At 37.5% G+C, this 23,829-nt stretch overlaps 1 protein-coding gene across 4 annotated transcripts in view; it reads right to left on the bottom strand.

The window, feature by feature from the left end:
• The window catches only part of LOC138314689 (uncharacterized), a 37,917-nt gene that overhangs the window by 12,559 nt on the left and 1,529 nt on the right, over positions 1-23,829 (bottom strand). The window contains exons 1-5 of one of the 4 annotated variants that reach the window (XM_069255159.1): positions 21,372-21,469; positions 21,140-21,220; positions 1,913-2,767; positions 1,028-1,782; positions 394-633 (exon numbers count right to left, since the gene is read on the bottom strand). In XM_069255159.1, the coding sequence (XP_069111260.1) occupies positions 394-633; positions 1,028-1,782; positions 1,913-2,460 (1,543 nt within the window). In that variant the 5' untranslated portion in view covers positions 2,461-2,767; positions 21,140-21,220; positions 21,372-21,469. Of the gene's footprint in view, positions 1-393; positions 634-1,027; positions 1,783-1,912; positions 2,768-13,938; positions 14,077-21,139; positions 21,221-21,371; positions 21,470-23,829 lie in introns of those variants that run through there. The other 3 variants (XM_069255158.1, XM_069255161.1, XM_069255162.1) reach the window with 3 other exon arrangements.

Raw genomic sequence — 23,829 nt, 5'->3', positions numbered from 1 at the left:
AGGCCTTCACCGTAACCCAGTATCTATATTTCTATCTGAGAGGCCTTCACCGTAACCCAGTATCTATATTTCTATCTGAGAGGCCTTCACCGTAACCCAGTATCTATATTTCTATCTGAGAGGCCTTCACCGTAACCCAGAATCTATATTTCTATCTGAGAGGCCTTCACCGTAACCCAGAATCTATATTTCTATCTGAGAGGCCTTCACCATAACCCAGAATCTATATTTCTATCTGAGAGGCCTTCACCGTAACCCAGAATCTATATTTCTATCTGAGAGGCCTTCACCGTAACCCAGAATCTATATTTCTATCAGTATTGGTATGTTTATTGCTATAATATTATAATCTTCTTGATGTTATAACACCAACAGATAATAACATAAGCCCACCTTGAGAAATCTTAGCTTGTAGATCTGTCAGAGAAATCTTAGCTTGTAGATCTGTCAAAGTGCCAATGTCCAGTTTGTCCATCAGCTGACCACTATGTTCTGCTGAATATACCCTATCCTTCAGTTGTGTAACCAATTCTACTGTCTCATTCAGCTCTTCTGTGTAAGAGAGCAGTTCACCGAGACTGTCTGGTGGGTTGTCTCCCTTGAATAGGCAAACCTGAGCAGTTCTCTGGGCATCTGAAACATTATGATACAGATTTCTTATTTTCAAATTCAAAATTAAACTGAAATTCAGTTTTGGGGAATTGAAAATTTCTGTTTTCATTGCTAAGCAAAGAGTTGAGTTCAATATTAAAGATTTTTTTATTCATATGAACACAACTCTTAAGAGCCTTTTAGTACATAATTTCAGTGATTGTCTGATAATGAAATCTTGCGTACATATTCCATCGGTGATCTTGCTTTATATTTGTTACGTAATTTCTCTTTACTGTTGTAAGGCACAAGTAAAAGTACACCAACTGACATTTATTCTAGTATTATAATTGATGTGCAATTCCAAGATAATGTGATACTTCCTATAACTGGAAGTATAACAACAAGAAAACCAATATTTGTACTATTTTCTTACCTTCAGTGTATTTCAAGAGAAAGTTGGTAATGTCTTTTAAGTCCCTTCTACATTTACCCATCAATTTGGAACTCTTCTGTAGAAAGTCGACAGTGACCTGACCATTGTTCAGTCTTTCATCATCTTCTGCACTGACGTCTGCTCCAGAAAATATAGCTTCTTTTTGTAGTTTCAAATCCTCTTCTGCCTCGGCAGACACTTCCTCTTTTACATGGACATCAATGAGTTCAGACATGCTGTCCGGGTCAAAAGACTGAAGCTTTCCATTTTTGTCGAGATATGTACTTAACAGCTCAGGTTCTACCTCCAAAACTTCTGAGGGTAAGGTACCAGAGCAGTCCTGGATGATATTGTCACTGTCCATGCTAAGACTGGAATCAAAGTCTTTGTCCAGATCTACAGAGGCTTTGTTGAATCCTATAGGATCAATCTTCTCATCTTCATTCAAACTTTCTAAGTGCAACTGTCTCTCAAGGAGACTTTCTGACAGAAAGTCGTCTGCATGTTCAGTGTAACAGTTCTCTGGTTTTACTTGATCTGTTTTCTCCATTTCATCATAGTCCTTGTCCATATCGTTCTTACTCAAAGCGTTCTCCATCTTATCTGTTTCTAAGTCCAAAGAACCCATGGAAACATCGGGTTGCATGCTATCAAATGTGTGTTCATTTTCCATGGGAAAACACATGAGTTCCTTAACGGGAGTTTCCTCCTCCTCCAGCTTCCAGTCTCCATGGTAACACACTTTTGATGGAAATCTGATGGATAAAAAAAGACAGAATAATTGTATTTTTAAATCATTAAGCTGTACATCATTTAAATTATTCCACAAATAATGCATGAATACAAATCTATATCCAGTTATTGATATACTACCCTAATACCAACCTGTTATCTTGAACAGTTGAAGACTCCATATTGGTATTCCTCAACTTCTGTCTGCTCCCATTTTTTTCATCTTGCAGTTCTTTTTTCCATTTCTTAACGTCTCTCGTTTTGTCTTTTTTAAAGCTACCATTTTTCTCTGAGATAATTTTTTCATCCTCTCTAAGAAACACCTTCTCCACAGATGTTTCCTTTTCTGCCCCATCAGAATTTTCTTGAGTGTCGTTTTCCTCTTTCAAATCTGATTTTGTGTCTTTGATTGTTATGCTTCCCTTAGACTTCCCTTTGAAACTGTTGTTACGAATTTCCTTGATCATACCTATGACATTTGCTGAGTCTCCATCTTTTTTGAATTCCTCCATATCCTCCCTTATACTACTACATTGCAACATCATACGCTCCACCTCCCTCGACTGTTGTACTTTTGAATCAGAAATGTCTTTGCAATCAAGCGTAAAGTTATTGTACGACAGTACAATGGTTGTACCATGGCCATGGTGGTCAGTCGTAATCAAAACTTTTTCTGAGTCATAATCTTCTTCGTCTGACATGTTTTTTCAAGTGACAAACTCAGAAACACTAATACTCCAACATTGACCTATCTCATTTTCCCTCCTTAAAACTGGCCATCTTTTTGGATGAGTGGAGAAAAGTCTGCAGTTATTCAAATATGAAACCTAATACAACGCACAGACAACTGAAAGTCACAAATACTTCCTTTTACAGCAAAACTGAAATCTGGCCGACAAGATTAGAGGGCTGTGAGTATATATCACTTAGATTTCCTTATTATTGTCCTGTATAAGTACTCTCCCACACATACTGATCCCAGACACTTCCGACACGTCCGGACACAGCCTAGAAAATAAGGAAGGAAAGGTCATCAGTTACATAACACATGTAAATACATGTAAAGAAGGGTAAATAAAAGAAATCTCCAAAAAATGAAGATGTAGATAAAAATATTATACATAGAATGTTAAAAGTTACATTTTGTTTTGAAATAAACCTCATCAACGATTAGCCAGATATCAAGTATATATTTTTTAAAGAAAAGATATGAAAATATTTCTAGCTATTATCACCTTTTTATCTCGGGGAAAAACTATAAAAACCTCTGTTAAAAGATACATGCTACCGCCCAATATGAAATTGAGGTGTGACACAAAGGGTGTGGCAATTGAAAGGATGAATACTGTACTGTAGGTTTAACACTATAGGCTCACCCCTCTTAATTCATAAGTGTATGGAAAGATATACAAGATCCTGTGCTCAGAGTGACATATGCTAGATGCGAATTAAAACCCTTTGCCCTGTTACATATCATTATTTTTCTAAAGATATACAGTTCTTCTGTATACATAACATTTGTGAATGTGCTCTAGATATCTTGTACCACATTTCAAGTCCCATTGTTTGAATCTTTTATTGTAAAACCAGACAGGTTTCTGAAAAATATGTTAAAATTTTTATTAAGAAAATAGTAATTTTGTTAACGCTGTGATGTTACAAGACTGTAATGCATGGCTTTCTGGAAAGCCATGTAATATAGCCTCAGGTGACATGAGTGTATTGCATGAGTTTTTTTTAGTAGTTAAACGTCCGGAGTTCCCAGAGCAGCAGTCAATACCAGGCAACTGCCCCACATGGGATCCGAACTTGTGCCCGAGAGGTGGAGGGCTGGAGTATTACACCTGTAGGCATGAGAGAACTATTAGATTCAGCATGCTACAGGCCAAATATCTGAGTACATTAATTAGCACCCCCCCCCTTTTTATGAAAGATAAGCTGAAAATGAAAGAAAACTACATTAAAATCCAATCTTGATAGTAAAACCTGAGTAGCTTGGAAGCATAATGACTGGTTTAATGTGTGAGTAACATTATACTGGATTCAGCTCTCAGGTATAGGATAGCCTATACACATTACTTATAGCTGTCAAACCATATATAGGAATGTATATATATACCTCGATCAGCCCAATTCTGAGAAGACTGACACACATTCCTTGAAAAGCTAATGCAGATCTTCTTGGAATCTCTATAAAATTGTTTTTAAAAGCACAGTCTATCCAAATAAATATATGCTGACTGCAGAAATATCAATGTACTTTAATGGTTTTGTGAATGAAGTCTTGAACCTTGAAGTATTTTAATTCGTATGTGTTGACCTTTACGATCATATACAGAATTAACTGTTATAAGTATACAATGAACAGGAATGGAGATCTATGGAATACCACCAACCACTGAAAGGAGTCATGAACATTCAATAAGCAATATTCCAAGTTATGAACACATAGGTAATTAGATATATCCAAACTAATTTCCATTTTCTTCTAAATTCCTTGATGCACATATTTTCCAAGCATGCACAATTGCCAAAGAAAATAGCACTGATTCGATCGTTATACTTGAAGGTAACCTGATATCTTTGTATTGTACAACGGAATCATGAGTAACAAACAATTGGGGTTTTTCTCTTCAATTTCTGGTTTCAAACAATAAAACAAATCTCTGATATAGTATTTGACACACAAATACAGGATGATTAATGCATATAATTGCAAGGAAAGATGGTCTTTGTCAGGGAATTTTTCAATCTTGAAGCACCCACATTTAAAAAAAACATAAAAAACAACAACACATTTGTAACTTGAAGACCTTAATTACAATACCTGGTAACAAGCTTTCAACTCTCTTACATAAGTCTTGTAATCCCAATCTAGACATTTTACATAAAGCTTTTATGACAAGCTCTCTTTTAAACATGACTTGTAATCCCAAATAAGACATTTTACATAAAACCTTTAAGATGCTCCTTATCCAGAGTATAAGGAAAAGACCATAAACCTATACAGCAGTTTCTAACAGATTCAAAGTTACAAGGGAAGGTACTCCCATATATACATATCATTGATTTAAGATATTTACTTTGACTTAAATTTTAACAGGAAACATGGACATGCTCTTTCACGAAAAATCAGGATATGAAAACGAAACCTTTTCATTTTTCAATTGACTTCATGCATTAAAAGTGATGATCATACATCAGTGAGCTTCCTTAGGATAAACATCTATAGGGTGTGAACTACAACAATATTGTTCAAATGATTCACCTAACATTTTACAGCAGAAAAAAAAAAAAAAAAAAACTATGTTTGAGACACATTGTTTTTACCCATCAATATATCTATCAAAAACTTATTTTAATGCACGTATATTTCCATTCTGATATTGTCACCATTTTATGATTGTTTATGCATTTTTATGTGCCCTTTTACTTATTGATTCTCATATTCACTTTGACATCTCTATGTAGTTGCATATATATTTTTTGTTTTCAATTTTTGGCAATTTATAAAATACATGAATAATTAGATAAATAAATCCTCAAATGATGAGCTTATTGAGGTATTACCAGTATGGTACCAAAATTAATGTGAAGACACAGCTATGCTATCATTTATACATACATTAAATGTCTCTTGCTGTGTTTGTCAATAAAAAATCTAGCAATATGCCCCAGTACTAAATTCAGCCCTATACCCTCTGTATTTCTCAATTCTCACCTTGACTATTACAAATTTCTGCTTTCAGTTTGGTGTTGATTGTTTGAACATGATAGAGAAAAGGACATAATTTTCACTCTCAAACTAATGACATCACAAAGATACACATCCACAAGGGCACATAACTCAATACACAAAGACTTATAAGACCCTTTGAGATTACGGTAATTGCTTCCTGTTCTGTTTTCAGACTTCAATGTTTTAATTGCAAACATTAAGTTTTCAACATCTTGATTTCATTGATCTTAATTTCTTTTGAAGGAACTATTCGAGACTGACAATATACAAGTTCAGAACCAGTTTTAACCATGAACAACCTCTAGATTTCCTGTTATCAACTTGGCAATACATGTTTAAGCCCAAACTAAAGATACCTTGAAATACCTTTATTTTCTTAGTTTGAAGTTGACAATTTATACATGTTTGTTTCAGAGTAAAACTTCATAATCATTTCTGGTAAAGATGTACATTTCTGAGAAAAGCGTAACAATAATTTCTGGAAAGGAGCTATTTACCTTTAATAAGCTGCATGGTATATAACATGACAGATATGTGACAATGAAGGGTCAATAAAGCTACCCATTTATAACATTATAGTCTCATACATTAAAGACTAGTCTATGCTGACTTAACTCTGCCTGAAAGGAACTAGTCTATGCTGACTTGACTCTGCCCTGAGAAAGGAACTGGTCTATGCTGACTTGACTCTGCCCTGAGAAAGGAACTGGTCTATGCTGACTTAACTCTGCCCTGAGAAAGGAACTGGTCTATGCTGACTTAACTCTGCCCTGAGAAAGGAACTGGTCTATGCTGACTTACTCTGCCTGAGAAAGACTAGTCTATGCTGACTTACTCTGCCCTGAGAAAGGAACTAGTCTATGCTGACTTAACTCTGCCCTGAGAAAGGAACTAGTCTATGCTGACTTAACTCTGCCCTGAGAAAGGAACTAGTCTATGCTGACTTAACTCTGCCCTGAGAAAGGAACTGGTCTATGCTGACTTACTCTGCCCTGAGAAAGGAACTAGTCTATGCTGACTTAACTCTGCCCTGAGAAAGGAACTGGTCTATGCTGACTTAACTCTGCCCTGAGAAAGGAACTGGTCTATGCTGACTTGACTCTGCCCTGAGAAGGAATAGTCTATGCTGACTTAACTCTGCCCTGAGAAAGGAACTGGTCTGTGCTGACTTGACTCTGCCTGAGAAGGAACTAGTCTATGCTGACTTAACTCTGCCCTGAGAAAGGAACTAGTCTATGCTGACTTGACTCTGCCCTGAGAAAGGAACTGGTCTATGCTGACTTAACTCTGCCCTGAGAAAGGAACTGGTCTGTGCTGACTTGACTCTGCCTGAGAAAGGAATGTCTAGCTGACTTAACTCTGCCCTGAGAAAGGAACTGGTCTATGCTGACTTAACTCTGCCCTGAGAAAGGAACTGGTCTATGCTGACTTAACTCTGCCCTGAGAAAGGAACTGGTCTATGCTGACTTGACTCTGCCCTGAGAAAGGAACTGGTCTGTGCTGACTTGAAATTGCAAATTGTATACATGGATACCCAAGATTTATGAATAAAGTGTCAAAGAGATGGAATTTCATCATCTGTCTGTTACAGCCAAAACAAGCCATTAACATTTTTTATCTGCCTATTAGACATTAAGGTGGATTATAAAATTACTGATACAGCAATGATGTTTTGTAACAAGAGATCCAAGCGGGATCTTGACGCCTAACATTGATAGGTCTTTACCAGGAAGTGTATTAAAGATTTTTTTCCTGCTTTTTTCTTCTTTACTTTTCCTACAAATGGAATTTGAGACAGATACCTTCAGTATTTTCTAAGAAATGGTGGTAACAAACTTCAACTCTCAAAATTCAAGATGGCTGCCTGTCGGCCACATTGTTTTCTGATAATTCCTACAATGCATCCAAGAAGAACCTATGAAATTTGAGACAGATCCATTCAGTGCTTTCTGAGAAATAGCAACAACAAACTTCAACTGCTTCCTGTTTGCACTTAATGTTTGCACCCCTGATGAACCATGTGGTTCAAAAATCAAAATAATAAAGAACTGAACTAATATAGGTCTTGGCTGACTTATCCCCCTTGGGCAGGTGGAGTGGTGCCCAATAGAGGGAAATAACAGACAATTCCTTTATATCTGTACAATGCATTGTACAATAATATTAAACCTCATTATAAAATCACTTCTATATATTTGTTTCTCTAAAAGGAAGGTCCATTTTGTAGCTTTATGATATGCCGTGGAATTCAGCTAATGAGTCATTTGTTTAAAGTATCAAAAATTTTCAAGCAAATTTACTTTTCTAAATGACAAAGTGATTGTTATCTTAATTATATCACATTTATTACTACAGGAAATTTCCTATTTCGGTAGGCAAACACTGCATATGTAATCTCTAACTAAATGTAGTACATGTACAATACATGTATATATCAAATATGTTAAGTATGGCGTAAATCTAAATATAGATATTGCTCATGCCATTGGTCCGCTGATCTTAATAGGAACCTTTTGCCACTAAAGAAAAGACAACGCCTAGCTTATAGAACACCCAGTTTTATTGTTAAAGAAATCATCAACATCCTTACAAGATACCAGTGATACTTATCTCACTTTAAAACACCTTTATCAGCGAGGTGTAGTTCTCTTAACACCCTCTAACACAGGATGTTTCTGTGCTAGTTGGCTGTCTCATCATGATCAGAACATCGACAAAGCGTTCTATATAATATCACACAGTATATCTAGTTACATCTACCCAAACCTGTCAAGGTGGCCAACAATACTAGTCTGACTTAATACACCTAACCCTCCACATTTGGTGAGTTACCATGGCCACTACTAAAGATGTCTGACATCAGACCATGACCTAGCTTGGACATAATCTGTGTGCCATGATGGCTAAGTGTTTAAAGTCATTTAATTTTTGCACATAGGTTATAGCTATAGGGTATCTGATCAACAGTCTACCAATTGGGTTACAACAGCCAATTACCGTATTCGACCTAATAAGCATTCATGACGCTTAAGAAAGTGAAGCAAATAAGAGGGTGCTTAATGGAAACAAATTTGGACTAATCTTTTATAAAATCATTCTACAAAGTAAGCCATAAACCAATTTGCAAAAAAAAATCTTTAAGAAAACCAACAAAGTTTTCATATTTTCAGCCTGCATTTAATTTGAAGTAAATAAAATAGAATCATTAACAAGAATTCCACTGAAGTGGATGTGTCGCCTGCACAGCATCACAAAAACTAGTTATTAACAGTTGAAAATATTGTTAATTATTAGGTGAAGTTATCAAGTCCGTAACTCTTGCAAATATTGATGGAATTTGACCGGTATAGAACCCATATAAGGTCTTATTGATGAAATCGGACAATAATTACTAAAGTTGTCAAGTGGAAACCATGTTTTCACAATTTTAAAGTCCTGTAACTCTTGTAAATATTGACGGATTTTGACCAGTATCAAACTCATTTAAGATCTCACTGATATAAAGCAATATACTCAATTTAGTTGAAATCACACATTAAATACATGTACTAAAGTTATCGCGCGGAAACCATGGATTTATATGTACTAAAGTTATCGAGCGGAAACCATGGATTTATCTGTTTTGATGAATTTAAAGTCCCGTAACTCTTCCAAATATTGACGAATTTTGACCATTATTGACCTCATCCAAGATCTCATTGGTATAAAGCAATATACTAAATATGGTTGAAATTGGACAATTAATAATTAAGTTATCGCATGGAAACCGTTTTCCGGATGCCAACGACGACACCGACAAAGGCTGACGACGCCGACATAGTGATACCTAAGTGTCGCCCTTGCCTTGCAGGCAACACAAAAAGGGGAAGGGGCGTTTATTGGGTCAAATATATTATTTAAGGTGTCAGGCATTAAATCACAAATTACCACCTCTAGATCACGGTGGCTAAGTGGTTAAGGTGTCAATGCAACCCATCATAAGCTACCGACCTCCAGGTCATGGTGGCAAAGTGGTTAAGATGTCAGACATTCTATCACAAGCTACCGACCTTCCTGGCTTAATTGTTAGGTGTCCGACATTCAATCTTTAACAATGTAATATTAAGTTTTTGAAAATTAAGTTCATATTATCATATGTATACATACAAGTGGTTAATCCTTTATGTCTTAGAGCTCAAGCTTCCTACACCAATGTCAAAACCTTACACATCCTTCAATGACCATATACAAAATGTATAAATAGTTGTTAGTGATGACATATTTTAAGACTACTAAACTACAAATAAAATAAACTTAACATGCAGACAATCAATACTTTGAAAAGGAAACTTTATTTGGATATCATATATACATGTACTTGATGATATTTGAGCCCTGCCAAATTTTTCAGATTTTATGTTATTTGTAACTTGAATGTAGCATTTTCACCTTCATATTTCTGACAAGTTCAGTAATACAACCACAATAGTTCGTTGAACAGTCAAACAGATTCATACTCACTGCAAGTATATATATATAGTGCAGATTTGTTCAGTGTCTAATTGGTGGAGTCAAGGTCACAAAAGAGAGGACAACAAGGAGGGGACAACACGGAGGTACTAAGCAGGGGACAACACGGAGGGGACAACACGGAGGTACTAAGCAGGGGACAACACGGAGGGGACAACACGGAGGTACTAAGCAGGGGACAACACGGAGGGGACAACACGGAGGGGACAACACGGAGGGGACAACAAGGAGGGGACAACACGGAGGGCACAACACAGGAGGGGACAACAAGGAGGGGACAACACGGAGGTACTAAAAGGGGACAACACGGAGGTACTAACCAGGGGACAACACGGAGGAGACAACACGGAGGTACTAAGCAGGGGACAACACGGAGGTACTAACCAGGGGACAACACGGAGGTACTAACCATGGGACAACATGGAGGGGACAATATGGAGGTACTAACCAGGGGACAACACGGAGGGGACAACACGGAGGTACTAACCAGGGGACAACACGGAGGGGACAACACGGAGGTAACTAAACCAGGGGACAACACGGAGGGGACAACACGGAGGAAACAATATGGAGGGGACAACACGGAGGGGAGGGGACAATAAGAAGGGGACAACAAGGAGGGGGGGGACAAAAAGGAGGGGACAACACGGAGGGACAAAGGAGGGGACAACATCAGAGGAGGGGACAATAAGGAGGGGACAACACGGAGGGGAGGGGACAACACGGAGGGGAGGGGGACAACACGGAGGGGAGGGGACAATAAAGAGGGGACAATATGGAGGGGACAACATGGATGGGACAACATACATAGAGGGGACAATAAGGAGGGGACAATAAGGAGGGGACAACACGGAGGGGACAATACAGAGGGGACAACATGGAGGGGACAATAAGGAGGGGACAAAACGTAAGGGAGGGGACAATAAGGAGAGGAGAAACATGGAGGGGACAACAAGAAGGGGAGGGGACAACACGGAGGGGACAATATGAAGGGGACAACATGGATTGGATAATAAGGAGGGGACACATACATAGGGGAAAATAAGGAGGGGACAACATAGAGTGGACAACATGGAGGGTACAATAGGAGGGGACAACATAGGAGGGACAATAAGGAGGGGACAAACATGGAGGGGACAATAAGGAGGGGACAAATGGAGGGACAACATGGAGGGGACAATATGGAGGGGACAACATGGAGGGGACAACATGAGGGGACAATATGGAGGGGACAATAAGGAGGGGACAACATGGAGGGGACAAAATAGAGGGACAATAAGGAGGGGACAATATAGAGGGACAACATGGAGGGGACAACACAAGGGAGGGACACATGGGGACAATATGGAGGGGACAACAACATGGAGGGGACAACATGGAGGGGACAACATGGAGGGGACAACATGGAGGGGACAACATAGAGGGGACAATAAGGAGGGGACAATATAGAGGGGCCAACATGGAGGGGACAACACCAAAGGGACAACACAGTGGGGACAATATGGAGGGAACAACATGGAGGGAACAACATGGAGGGGACAACATAGAGGGAACAATAAGGAGGGGACAACATGGAGGGGACAACATAGAGGGGACAATAAGGAGGGGACAATATAGAGGGGCCAACATGGAGGGGACAACACCAAAGGGACAACACAGTGGGGACAATATGGAGGGAACAATAAGGAGGGGACAACATGGAGGGGACAACATAGAGGGGACAATAAGGAGGGGACAATATAGAGGGGCCAACATGGAGGGGACAACACCAAAGGGACAACACAGTGGGGACAATATGGAGGGAACAACATGGAGGGAACAACAAAGGGGACAACAATTAGGGGACAACATGGAGGGGAAAACATGTTACATACAGTGACTGAGCAATTGAGATTATAAAGCTTCATGTTGTTTGACTAAGGTGTCATATTAACAAAGCGAGGAACTAAATGGCGAGACACGATACTGTTATGTATGTTATATTAACTTCCTGTTTGAACAGGAAAGAAATGAAGTGGAGTGTTAGCCTGGATATCCATGTACATATTCACACTTATAAAGGCCAACCAGCTGACTGCGGAGGGGTGCAAAATATTTTCCTTTCCTTTTTTTTAAGTGGGAAGGGGGGAGTCTTTGAGGATAATATAACATTCAAACCTGTCTAAAAAGCCCATCAAAACACAAAGAGAAAGTGGTCTCTGTAGCCATGCGGTCTTTATGCACATGTCATATGGTGTTATAAATAGCCATTTGGGACCCTATGAAAGTGGTTTTGGTCATAGATAATGGTACACCTAACTCATACTATAGCATCAAATACATCAAATGATGGAGCTGTATTAAGTCACATGCCTTTTAATCCCTGGATGGACGTAAAATTGTCGGATCACAAGCGCCTGGTAACATGGGTTTTTTCCATGTACTACAGTTTTCTCCCACTCTAAGATCTCTAGTTGGCTTACATCTGGGTCATCGAAAGTGACTTGTATACACATGTTGTAGATATATTTTAGCTTGTTTTGTAATTAATGTAATATAAATAAAGTTAACAAGAGGCCCAGAGGGCCTGTATTGCTCACCTGGTTTGTAATGTCAAGTCATGTTCTGAATACAGGTTCATTGTTTCTTTTCTGAAGGAATTTGAATATTTACCTCTTATTTCCCAATAGGGCCCCGCCCTCCTGCCCTCGGGGGACCAGAGCCAAAATTTATACAAGTTCTGTTCCCCTTCCCCCAAGGATGTTTGTGGCCAAATTTGGTTAAAATCCATGCAGAACTCTAGGACAAGTAGTGATTTATAGGATTTACCTCTATTTCCCCTATTGGGCCCCGCCCCTCCTGTCCCCGGGGGGGTCAGAGCCAAAATTTATACAAGTTCTGTTCCTCTTCCCCAAAGGATGTTTGTGGCCAAATTTAATTACAATCCATTTAGAACTCTAGGACAAGAAGCGATTTATAGGATTTACCTCTATAACCACTATTGGGCCCCGCCCCTCCTGCCCCCGGGGAGTCAGAGCCAAAATTTATACAAGTTCTGTTCCCCTTCCCCCAAGGATGTTTGTGGCCAAATTTGGTTACAATCCATGCAGAACTCTAGGACAAGTAGCGATTTATAGGATTTACCTCTATTTCCCCTATTGGACCCCGCCCCTCCTGCCTCCAGGGGGTCAGAGCCAAAATTTATACAAGTTCTGTTCCCCTTCCCCCAAGGATGTTTGTGGCCAAATTTGGTCACAATCCATGCAGAACTCTATGACTAGTAGCAATTTAAATTAAATAAAACGGACGGACGGATGGACGATGGTCGCCGCGCCATGACATAAGCTCACTGGCCCTTCGGGCCAGGTGAATTAAAAGGTGAAATAAAATGGTATTAGGCTTCATATTTATGTACCAATAATTTCTCTTTAAAGACCCATATAGCCCCCTTTGGTACCTCATATGTGCATTTTACTTCCACATGCAACATATTCTAGTACAGTAGATTATGAAGATTATGAAACTTTTGACAGGTTACAATTCATGCAGAGCTATATGACTAGTGACGATATAAAGGAAATGTTGACAAATGACAAACGGACAGAAGACAGATGGACGGACAATTTCTATGCAAGATCTGAGCAGCAACCAAGAATATTTCACTACGGGAGATAATTAAAATGATCAACATTAAACAGACAAAACATTAAAAAGCAGGCAAAAAATGTTTACATACAATAACATGATTGTATGTAATAGTGATTGTATGTAATAGTACTAACTCCTTTAGTGAGGCTACATTTATAACACAATTTATACATTAGAATGGATGCTATATATCCACTCCAGTATATATGCTAACAGATACGATACAGTCTTACTTTAACACATGGTATTGTAAATGTGACAACACTGTAGAATTAATTAATTAATTATTACTTATCTAACACACCTGAGAAGGATGACTATATCCCACAGAACATACAGAGCCAGGTTTACCTGTGGTGTCCATGTTAAGCTAGTCAGGAAATTCCTAAAGAATATAACTTGGAGATTTTCAGTGTACCTAAATATAACTTATAGCTTTATATGAGACTTTGGCACATATCCATGTGTCTCGTATACACAAACAACAATGACCCCAGCACAGCTGTGACTCCATTAGTCAAGTGAACTTGTCTCAGCCAATGGCTGTAAGGAATTCATTTGTTCCATGAAATATCTCTGTCAGCAGCCAATCACATTGTCTGTTTCATCACATGATTAAGACCTCTTATTTCATTGGGTGATACAGAGATACACTACTAATTAAAACAACGCATTATTGTAAGCTGCACGCTATACAGGATTTTAAAAAATTGCCCAATTTTTTGTGTTTCCAAAAAAAGAAATATAAATTCAAGCATGGAATTGCTACCAAGTTGTTGTATATACAGCACAAATGAAATGGTTAAAGATTCAATTTAGCTTTAACCTATGTTAAAATTGTTATTCAATCATATGATTTTTTTAGTTTACTTTAATAGTTTTGAATTTAATATAATAATCTCTAATGATATATTCATGATTTGGTAGTAAAGAGACGGGTCTGAAAGGGCCGAATCTCATTCAGACTCTTTACAAAGTATGGTGATCTTCAGTTATCTATATGCTGACTAGACTTTAATTTCTGAAGGATGTCTTATTGAATAATTCTTTAAGATAATGTAACTCAGTAAATTAAACAAGAGATCCCAGAAGGATCTTAATACTCACAATAGATTTTTCATTGTCAATCAAATTGTTTGAAAAATGTGTTCTCTGCTTTTCTTTTTACATTTTCATTAAAACCTTTGATAACATAAGGACATTATACGTAAACAGTGAAGATGTTTCCTTCATTACTTTATGAGAAACAGAAGTAACAAATATCAATTGTCAAAATCCAAGATGGCTGTATTATTGGACATGGTTTTTTTCTTTTCTCTGAAAAATACAATGCACAATATGGGACCTAGAGAGAGCTACATATGAAATTTGAAAAAAGTTTCCTTCGGTTCTTTATGAGAAAAGGCAATAAAAAACTTCAAATATCAAAATCCAAGATTTGGTCATGTTGTTGTTGATTGGTCCCATAATGCAATATGCATAACTGGGTCCCATGGGAGTCTACATATGATGTTAGGGACACATGTCTTTGGTAATTTCTGAGAAATATGCAGCTGTAACAAACCTCAATTATCAAAATACAAGATGGCTGCCTGTCAGCCATCTTGTTTTCTGATTGTTCCTAAAATGCAATATGCCTAATTAGCTAGGGTCCCAGAGGAAATCTAGATATGATATTCCTGTTCTCAATTAGAAATAGTAGTCACAAGCATTGTTTACTGACGGACCACAGACATCAGACTATTTGCCTGCTCATTCTACATTAATTAATTTGTTAAGCATACCTGGTTATTGATTAATGCCTGTCTGTTTAATCTGATGAGTTCTTTAGATACACTTGTATAATATACCTGTGTGAAGACCTTGGAGAATTACATAGATGGAAAGGAATGTGAAGTATTTTTGTCACATATAATTTGGCTCGGATTCAAATACAAAGATTTTGTACCATTGAAAAAAGTACTGAATAAACAGCTGCTTGATAAACAAGAGGCCCAGAGGGCCTGTATCGCCCACCTGGTAATGTTCTGAATACAGGTTCATTGTTTCTTTTGTAAAGGAATTTTAATATTAACCTCTAAATCCCCTATTGGGCCCCACCCCTCCTGCCCCCAGGAGGTCAGAGCCAAAATTTATACGCGTTCTGTTCCCCTTCCCCCAAGGATGTTTATGGCCAAATTTGGTCACAATCCAAGCAAAACTCTAGGACAAGTAGCAATTTATAGGATTTACCTCTATTTCTCCTATTGGGCCCCATACGTCCTGCCCCTGGGGGGCCAGAGCCAAAATTTATACAAGTTCTGTTCCCCTTCCAAAAAGGATGTTTGTGGCCAAATTTGGTTACAATCCATGAAGAACTCTTGGACAAGTATCAATTTATAGGATTACCCTATAATTCCCCTATTGGGCCCCGCCCCTCCTGCCCCCTGGGACCAGAGCCAAAATTTATACAAACTCAGTTCTTATTCTCCAAAGGATATTTCTGGCGAAATTTGGTTACATTCCATGCAGAACTCTATGACTAGTTGCTATTTAAAGGATTTACTTCTATTTCCCCTATTGGGCCCCGCCCCTCCTGCCCCCGGGCGACCAGAGCCAAACTTCATACAATTTCTGTTCCCCTTCCCCCCAGGATGTTTGTGGCCAAATTTGGTTACATTCCATTCAGAACTCTATGACTAGTAGCAATTTAAAGGATTTACCTCTATTTCCCTTATTGGGCCCCGCCCCTCCTGTCTCTGGGGGATCAGAGCCAAAATTTATACAAGTTCTTTTCCCCTCCCCCAAGGATGTTTGTGGCCAAATTTGGTTACAATCCATGCAGAACTCTAGACCAAGTAGCAATTTAAAGGATTTACCTCTATTTCCCCTATTGGGCCCCGCCCCTCCTGCCCCCGGGAGGGGTCAGAGCCAAAATTTATACAAGTTCTGTTCCCCCTCCCCCAAGGATTTTTGTGGCCAAATTTGGTTACAATCCATGCAGAACTTTAGGACAAGTAGCGATTTATAGGATTTACCTCTATTTCCCCTATTGGGCCCCGCCCCTCCTGCCCCTGGGGGGGTCAGAGCCAAAATTTATACAAAATCTGTTCCCCCTCCCTCAAGGATGTTTATGGCCAAATTTGGTTACAATCCAAGCAGAACTCTATGACTAGTAGCGATTTAAAGGAAATGTTGACGTACAGACGGATGGACGATGGACGGACGGACGGACGGACGGACGGACGGACGGACGGACGACGGAAGGACAGACGACGGACGCCGCGCCATGACATAAGCTCACCGGCCCTTCAGGCCAGGTGAGCTAAAAATTACCTGTTTAACATAAAGAACTTTGAAAAATAGTACAAACACATATTGGACAATATCCAACAGATAAATCAAGATATAGATTACATGGTGTAATTTTAGTCCCTAGAGGGTTCAATCTTAAACCAACAAGAGGCCCATGGGCCTTAATAGTCACCTGAGTTAGAATATATAATGAAACAAATAATGAAACAAATTAAAGACATAAACACTATATGCTGGGCCTTGAAGTTAGTCAGTGATTTATAAATTTGACTTTTTAGACTATGAAGAGTATTTGCTTCCATCAAACCTGTGAACTTAGAAGTATTTTTTGAAATCCTTTTTTGACCATTTTGACACTGTTTGGTCCTGCCCCTCTGGTCCCCCAGAGGGCTGGTCCCCCAGGAGGCTGGACCCCAAGGGGTCATCGAAGACTGATATGGATGTTAAAATGCTATATCTCAGGCTAATAATTCTAATCAAGTTTGACTTCTTTCCTATGAAAATTGGGCAAATAATGTTCACAAATATGTTTTTCCTATATAAACTAAACTAAACTTGACCCCTCCCCAGGGGATACGTGAGACCCCAAGGTCATATAATTCACAATTTTTATAAAACACCTGAAGACCTTTCCATCTATAATAATTTGATTCTACTATTTCCTGAATTTTAGAAGATTTTTTAAGTTTTAGCCTATTTGACCCTTTTTTAGCCCTGCCCCTCTGCCCCCAGGGGGTCGGCAAGGACCAATATGGATATGATATTAAAATGCTATCTCAGGCTAATAATTCTTACCAAGTTGGACTCATTTCCAATGAAAATTGAGCATAAAAATGCTCAATAATGTGTTTTTCCTATATAAACTATAGTAAACTTGACCCCCTCCGCAAGGGAAAACGTGAGACCCCAGGGTCATATAATTTACAAATTTTATAAAACACACTTTAAGACCTTTTCATCTATAAAGTGTATTTGATTCTACCATTTCCAGAATTTTAGAAGAATATTTTTGAAGTTTTAGCCTGTTTGACCTTTTTTGGCCCCGCCCCTCTGCCCCCAGGGGGTCGCCCTGGACCAATATGGATATGATTTAAAATGCTATCTCAGGCTAATAATTCTAACCAAGTTTGACTCGTTTCCAATGAAAATTGAGCAAAAAATGCTCATAAATGTGTTTTCCCTGTATAAACTATAGTAAATTTGACCTCCTCCCCAGGGGGAAATGTGAGACCCCAGGGTCATATAATTCACAATTTTTGTAAAGGACCTTAAGACCTTTCTGTCTATGAAAAGTATTTGATTCTACCATTTCCAGAATTTCAGAAGAAGATTTTTGAAGTTTTAGCCTATTTGACCCCTTTTGACCCCACCCCTAAGGCCCCTGGGGGTCAGTCATAGAAAATTTGTTAATAGGATTAAATGGCCATCTCATACTGATAATTCTGACAATATTTGACTCATTTCCTATTACAAATGACCAAATAATGCTCAAAAATGCGTTTTCCCTGTATAAACTATAGTAAACTTAACCTCCTCCCCAGGGGGAAATGTGAGACCCCAGGGTCATATAATTCACAATTTTTGTAAAGGACCTTAAGACCTTTCTATCTATGAAAAGTATTTGATTCTACCATTTCCAGAATTTCAAAAGAAGATTTTTGAAGTTTAAACCTATTTGACCCCGCCCCTAAGGCCCCTGAGGGGTCAGTCATAGAAAATTTGTTAATAGGATTAAATGGCCATCTCATACTGATAATTCTGAAAACATTTGACTCATTTTCTATTACAAATGACCAAATAATGCTCAATAATGTGTTTTCCCAATAAACTATAGTAAACTTAACCTCCTCCCCAAGGGGAAATGTGAGACCCCAGGGTCATATAATTCACAATTTTTGTAAAGGACCTTAAGACCTTTCTATCTATGAAAAGTATTTGATTCTACCATTTCCAGAATTTCAGAAGAAGATTTTTGAAGTTTTAGCCTATTTGACCCCTTTTGACCCCACCCCTAAGGCCCCTGGGGGTCAGTCATAGAAAATTTGTTAATAGGATTAAATGGCCATCTTATACTGATAATTCTGACAACATTTGACTCATTTTCTATTACAAATGACCAAATAATGCTCAAAAATGTGTTTTCCCAATAAACTATAGTAAACTTAACCTCCTCCCCAGGGGGAAATGTGAGACCCCAGGGTCATATAATTCACATTTTTGTAAAGGACCTTAAGACCTTTCTATCTATGAAAAGTATTTGATTCTACCATTTCCAGAATTTCAGAAGAAGATTTTTCAAGTTTTAGCCTATTTGACCCCGCCCCTAAGGCCCCTGGGGGTCAGTCATAGAGATTTGTTAATAGGATTAAATGGCCATCTCATACTGATAATTCTGACAACATTTGACTCATTTTCTATTACAAATGACCAAATAATGCTCAAAAATGTGTTTTCCCAATAAACTATAGTAAACTTAACCTCCTCCCCAGGGGGAAACTAGAGACCCCAGGGTCATATAATTCACAATTATTGTAAAGGACATTAAGACCTTTCTATCTATGAAGAGTATTTGATTCTACCACATCTGTGAGTAGAGAAGAAGATTTTTGAAATTTTACTCAACTTTACCCCTTTTAGCCCCTCCCACAGCCCCCTGGAGGGTGGGGACCATATAATTCACAATTTTCATTGGCGTTATGCCTTAGAAGGTTTTTGCAAAATTTCATTGAAATTGCTTCAACAGTTTTGGAGAAGAAGTCGAAAATGTAAATCATTTACGGACATACGATGGATGACACACGACGACAGACAAAAGGCGATTAGAATAGGTCACTTGAGACTTTGTCTCAGGTGACCTAAAAATCCTACCTTTCATTATATTTCCCTTATCAGAAGTAAACAATGAGTAAAATCTATATATAAATATTTGAAGCTTTGAAAGAGACACTTATTTCGAATTGTTGATCTACAATAATATCTTTTTGTACATCAACCAAGTGGGATATTTTCTGTTTATCAATACATGCAATCAATACATGTATAGAACCAGAAGGAACAAGATATTCCAGAAAGGTATTAGTGCCACATACTGAAAGATCTTTATCAGTCAAAATCAAAGACAGATTTCAGTTGGCCTTTATTTTCTTTCCTGTTCTCATTGAAGCAATAGATAACATAGGAATATTAAGCTAATGACTAATTTGGATTATTCCAATTGGATATCTGCCATTCTGCTATTCTATTCTATCAGTCACAAAATGATATCTTAGAAACCAGGAAGAAACTATAAATATGGAATTTGAGATTGATGCCATCAGCACCTTCTGAGAAATAGAAAAAAAACAAAATTTGATTGTCAGAGTCAAAAATGGCTTCCTAGCTATAGCAGCTGTCAGCCTTGTTTTCATTACAGTGTTCCAAAATAGCAGTATAAGTAACTAGAAACGAAGAAAAAAACCTACCTATGAAATCTGAAAAAGACACCTTTGATATAATCTGAGAAAAAGCCACAACAAACTTAATCTTTAAAGCCCAAGGTGACTGACTGTCAGCCATCTTGTTTTCAGATTTCTGAATAAATCGCAGCAAATGGGGTAAATTACCGAAGATTACCACAAGCCCTCCACCCTTGGGTCGCGAGTTTGAATCCCATGTCAGGCAGTTGCCAGGTACTGACCGCTGGTCGATGATTTTCTCCAGGTACTCCTGCTTTCCTCCACCAACAAACCAGGCATGTCCTTACATGACCCGGGCCTGGCAGTTCATAGGATATTAAACTAATCAAACCTATACATTTATAATTTGGTGTGACCTTGAAGGAAAGCATGGCCATTTATTGAACAAAAATGATATCCTTTTAATGTAATTGGCCTAGAATCATAATCCTTGTCTTTTTAGTTGTTAAAAACAAGTCAATTTAAGAATTTCACAAATCTGACTATTTTGCTTTGAAATTTCGAAATTTCAGTGCATTTGAGCCCTTTTGGTCCTGTTGCGGGCGGGCCTCAGGCCCCTGGAGGGTAGGATCCTATAATGAACAATTTTGGTTCACCTTTTGCAAAGGAAAGTTTCTGGAAAATTTCAATGAATTCTTTTCAGTGGTGTTGAAGTCAAATTGCAAATTGGAATAGGTCTCAGGTAATTGAAAATCAGATAAACTTTTTACTGTATTGAATACAAGATATGTACAAAACACTCAAACATGTACTTACAGGATATGCTACCTAAGGGTCTTGAACTCCAGCAGTATAAATCATCCTATTTCATAATTCATCCTGACTGATTCTGTTTCACTGAAAAACCACACAATTTTTGATAATTAGATTTAAGTCAAATAAAATTATGCATAAATATGAGTCCAAAATGTAACCTATTATATTTTAATTACAAATGTACTAATCAATTTATACCATGCAGTTCTAAAACACTGCACAATTCTTTTACCTCAAAATAAAATTCTTGTTACAATCCTACTTCCACAAGAAATGTACTTCCTTCCTTCCTTATAAATCAAATCAAGTCACATTATTCTATTAATGGCCGCCACAAAATTCCAAGAAATATATATACTAAATATATACTCAGAATGTGACAAGGGAGATAACTCTTGCTCCTTTTGAAACATGGACTTATATACTGGTAATAATTCCCAATATTGATTATTTATTTTTAGTGCAAGATTATGTACTGTTTATGTCATTAAGTGTACACATTATTATTATCTATATAATTCACTGGCATAAAAATAAAGATCAACGTAACACCCTGTATATGGTATCTTCTCTCAAACTATTAGAATATCATTGCATTTGGTGAAAACAGGACAAATGTGAATTATGTACTTATAATGAAAGAGGTCAATATACTGCAGTCAAAATTATGCAATATATAAATAGATTATTACCTAATATTGAAAAATTATCTACTAAAAATAGACTGCAAATTTCCATATATTAATATAAAGTGCGTACAGCACACTACAATTGTTTGTTGCTATATCACTTATTTCTTTGGTTAATGTTCTGGTAAAAGCACAATAATTAACTAATGGTGAGGTACTATACAGGAGAACTTAGGTTACAAATCAAGAAGACTGATCTACAAATTCCCACTTTGATATAAACAGGTATATGGTATAACCAGTTCAATTTTTAGGCTATCTTTATAAATAGATATTTCATAGTTACTTTCTCATGTTTAAAGCCATTATCATATTGAAATTATTTTGATTCAATTTGAAATTTGATTACAAACTTGAGATCTTATTATTTATAACTACCATTAATTTCTTTATCTAATAAAACAATAAATTAATAGTATTCATTCTATATCTTAAGAACATATATATCTTATTTTCCTCTTGAATATATATGTGATTATGCCTAGCCCAAATCAGATGTTCAAATTTAAATCTATATGTGGCAATTAATTACCAAAAAGCACAATTATCAACCAAACTTGTCTGTCTTTTATGACACATATGTTCAGTACAGGGTAATTGATAGTCATGTAGTCTGATCAGCAAGACATATACTGCATACTGTACATTATTATATATTTCTGTCAAGTAATAGGACGAACAGTGAGGAGATAAACAGACAAAATGATTACAGTATGTAAATGCTTAAATGTACCCTTTGATTAATACAGTGTCAACATATATACAATAATTATATAATTACTGGACCTTAAAACTTCAATGAGTCAAACTTTAATAAGTCAAATTTCTAAATGTACCATATCATAACATTTTGGTTTGATTTTTTTGTGATATATATTTTTAAATACTACAGCTATAGTAAAAAAAAAATACATGTCAAGTTTTATAACCATGAATTGAACAAGTATATATATGCCACACTGACCCTTTCTTATTTTACAATATTGTTCTCGGTTTTCTTCAGCTTTTCTACTTCTAATCTGCTAACCTCTATTTCACCTAAAGACTTATACATCCAATATGGACATCAACATAAATAAAAATATATATACATATAAATAAAATGTTCCTGTCAAGTACCACGAGTATGATCATAATTCAAACTTTATCTGTTTGGCTTGATAAACCATCTGACCAATAATAAGTCAAAATAATAAGATTCAAAATTTCTAACGAGTCAAAGTAAATACAGATATTCCGTATAAATGAATTGATGCAAAACCAAAGCACCAAAATGAGTCCAAAGAAAGGATTTATATTGCATCCATACTGATGGAGATAAAATTCTGCCACCATCTCTGTTTCAGTAAAATGCACATAATACTTTCTAATCTATCAGAGTAAATTCCCTTTGTCTCATTCTGTCACTATCCCTCTGATTCACCCAGTGATATTTCTTTGATGTAGCGGGATTGGATTGGGTCAATAATCCGTGACCAGGTAGCCCAGCAATAGAGCCTTCGGCTAGTGTTCGGAGGTTCCAGGTACAAATCCTGGTCTGGGAGCTACATTTTCTCCTCTTCTGTTACAAAATTGGTACCTAAATAAAATACCGATGGTGGTACCGGTGGTATAATGGCCTCGTTTGTCTTCTAGGGCGAAGACTTTGAAAAAAATAAAGGAGGGAGGAGTGTAGTGTGATTGGACTGGGTCGATCATCAGTGACCAGGTAGCTCAGCAATAGAGCATTCGGCTAGTGTTCGGAGGTCCCGGGTTCGAATCCCTGTCTGGCTGCTACATTTTCTCCTCTCCTGTTACATATATATGTGCAGTGCACATGGAATTGATTTTGAGTATGCTGACCGATCAGACCGTGGGGCACAAAAAGGTCTGCTAAATCAAATGGTTTGACAGGGTGATAGGACCAGTCCACAGTCATTGGACATTTGTAACTGGAGAGGAAAAACATTCAAACCCAGGACCTCACAACATTAGTTGAATGCTCTGCCGATTGACTGAGCT

Source organism: Argopecten irradians, chromosome 2, assembly GCF_041381155.1.
Source record: "Argopecten irradians isolate NY chromosome 2, Ai_NY, whole genome shotgun sequence".
In the NCBI taxonomy this organism is placed as follows: domain Eukaryota; kingdom Metazoa; phylum Mollusca; class Bivalvia; order Pectinida; family Pectinidae; genus Argopecten; species Argopecten irradians.
Note: the sequence above shows the minus strand (reverse complement) of the source record. Positions and strands in the feature narration are given on the sequence as shown.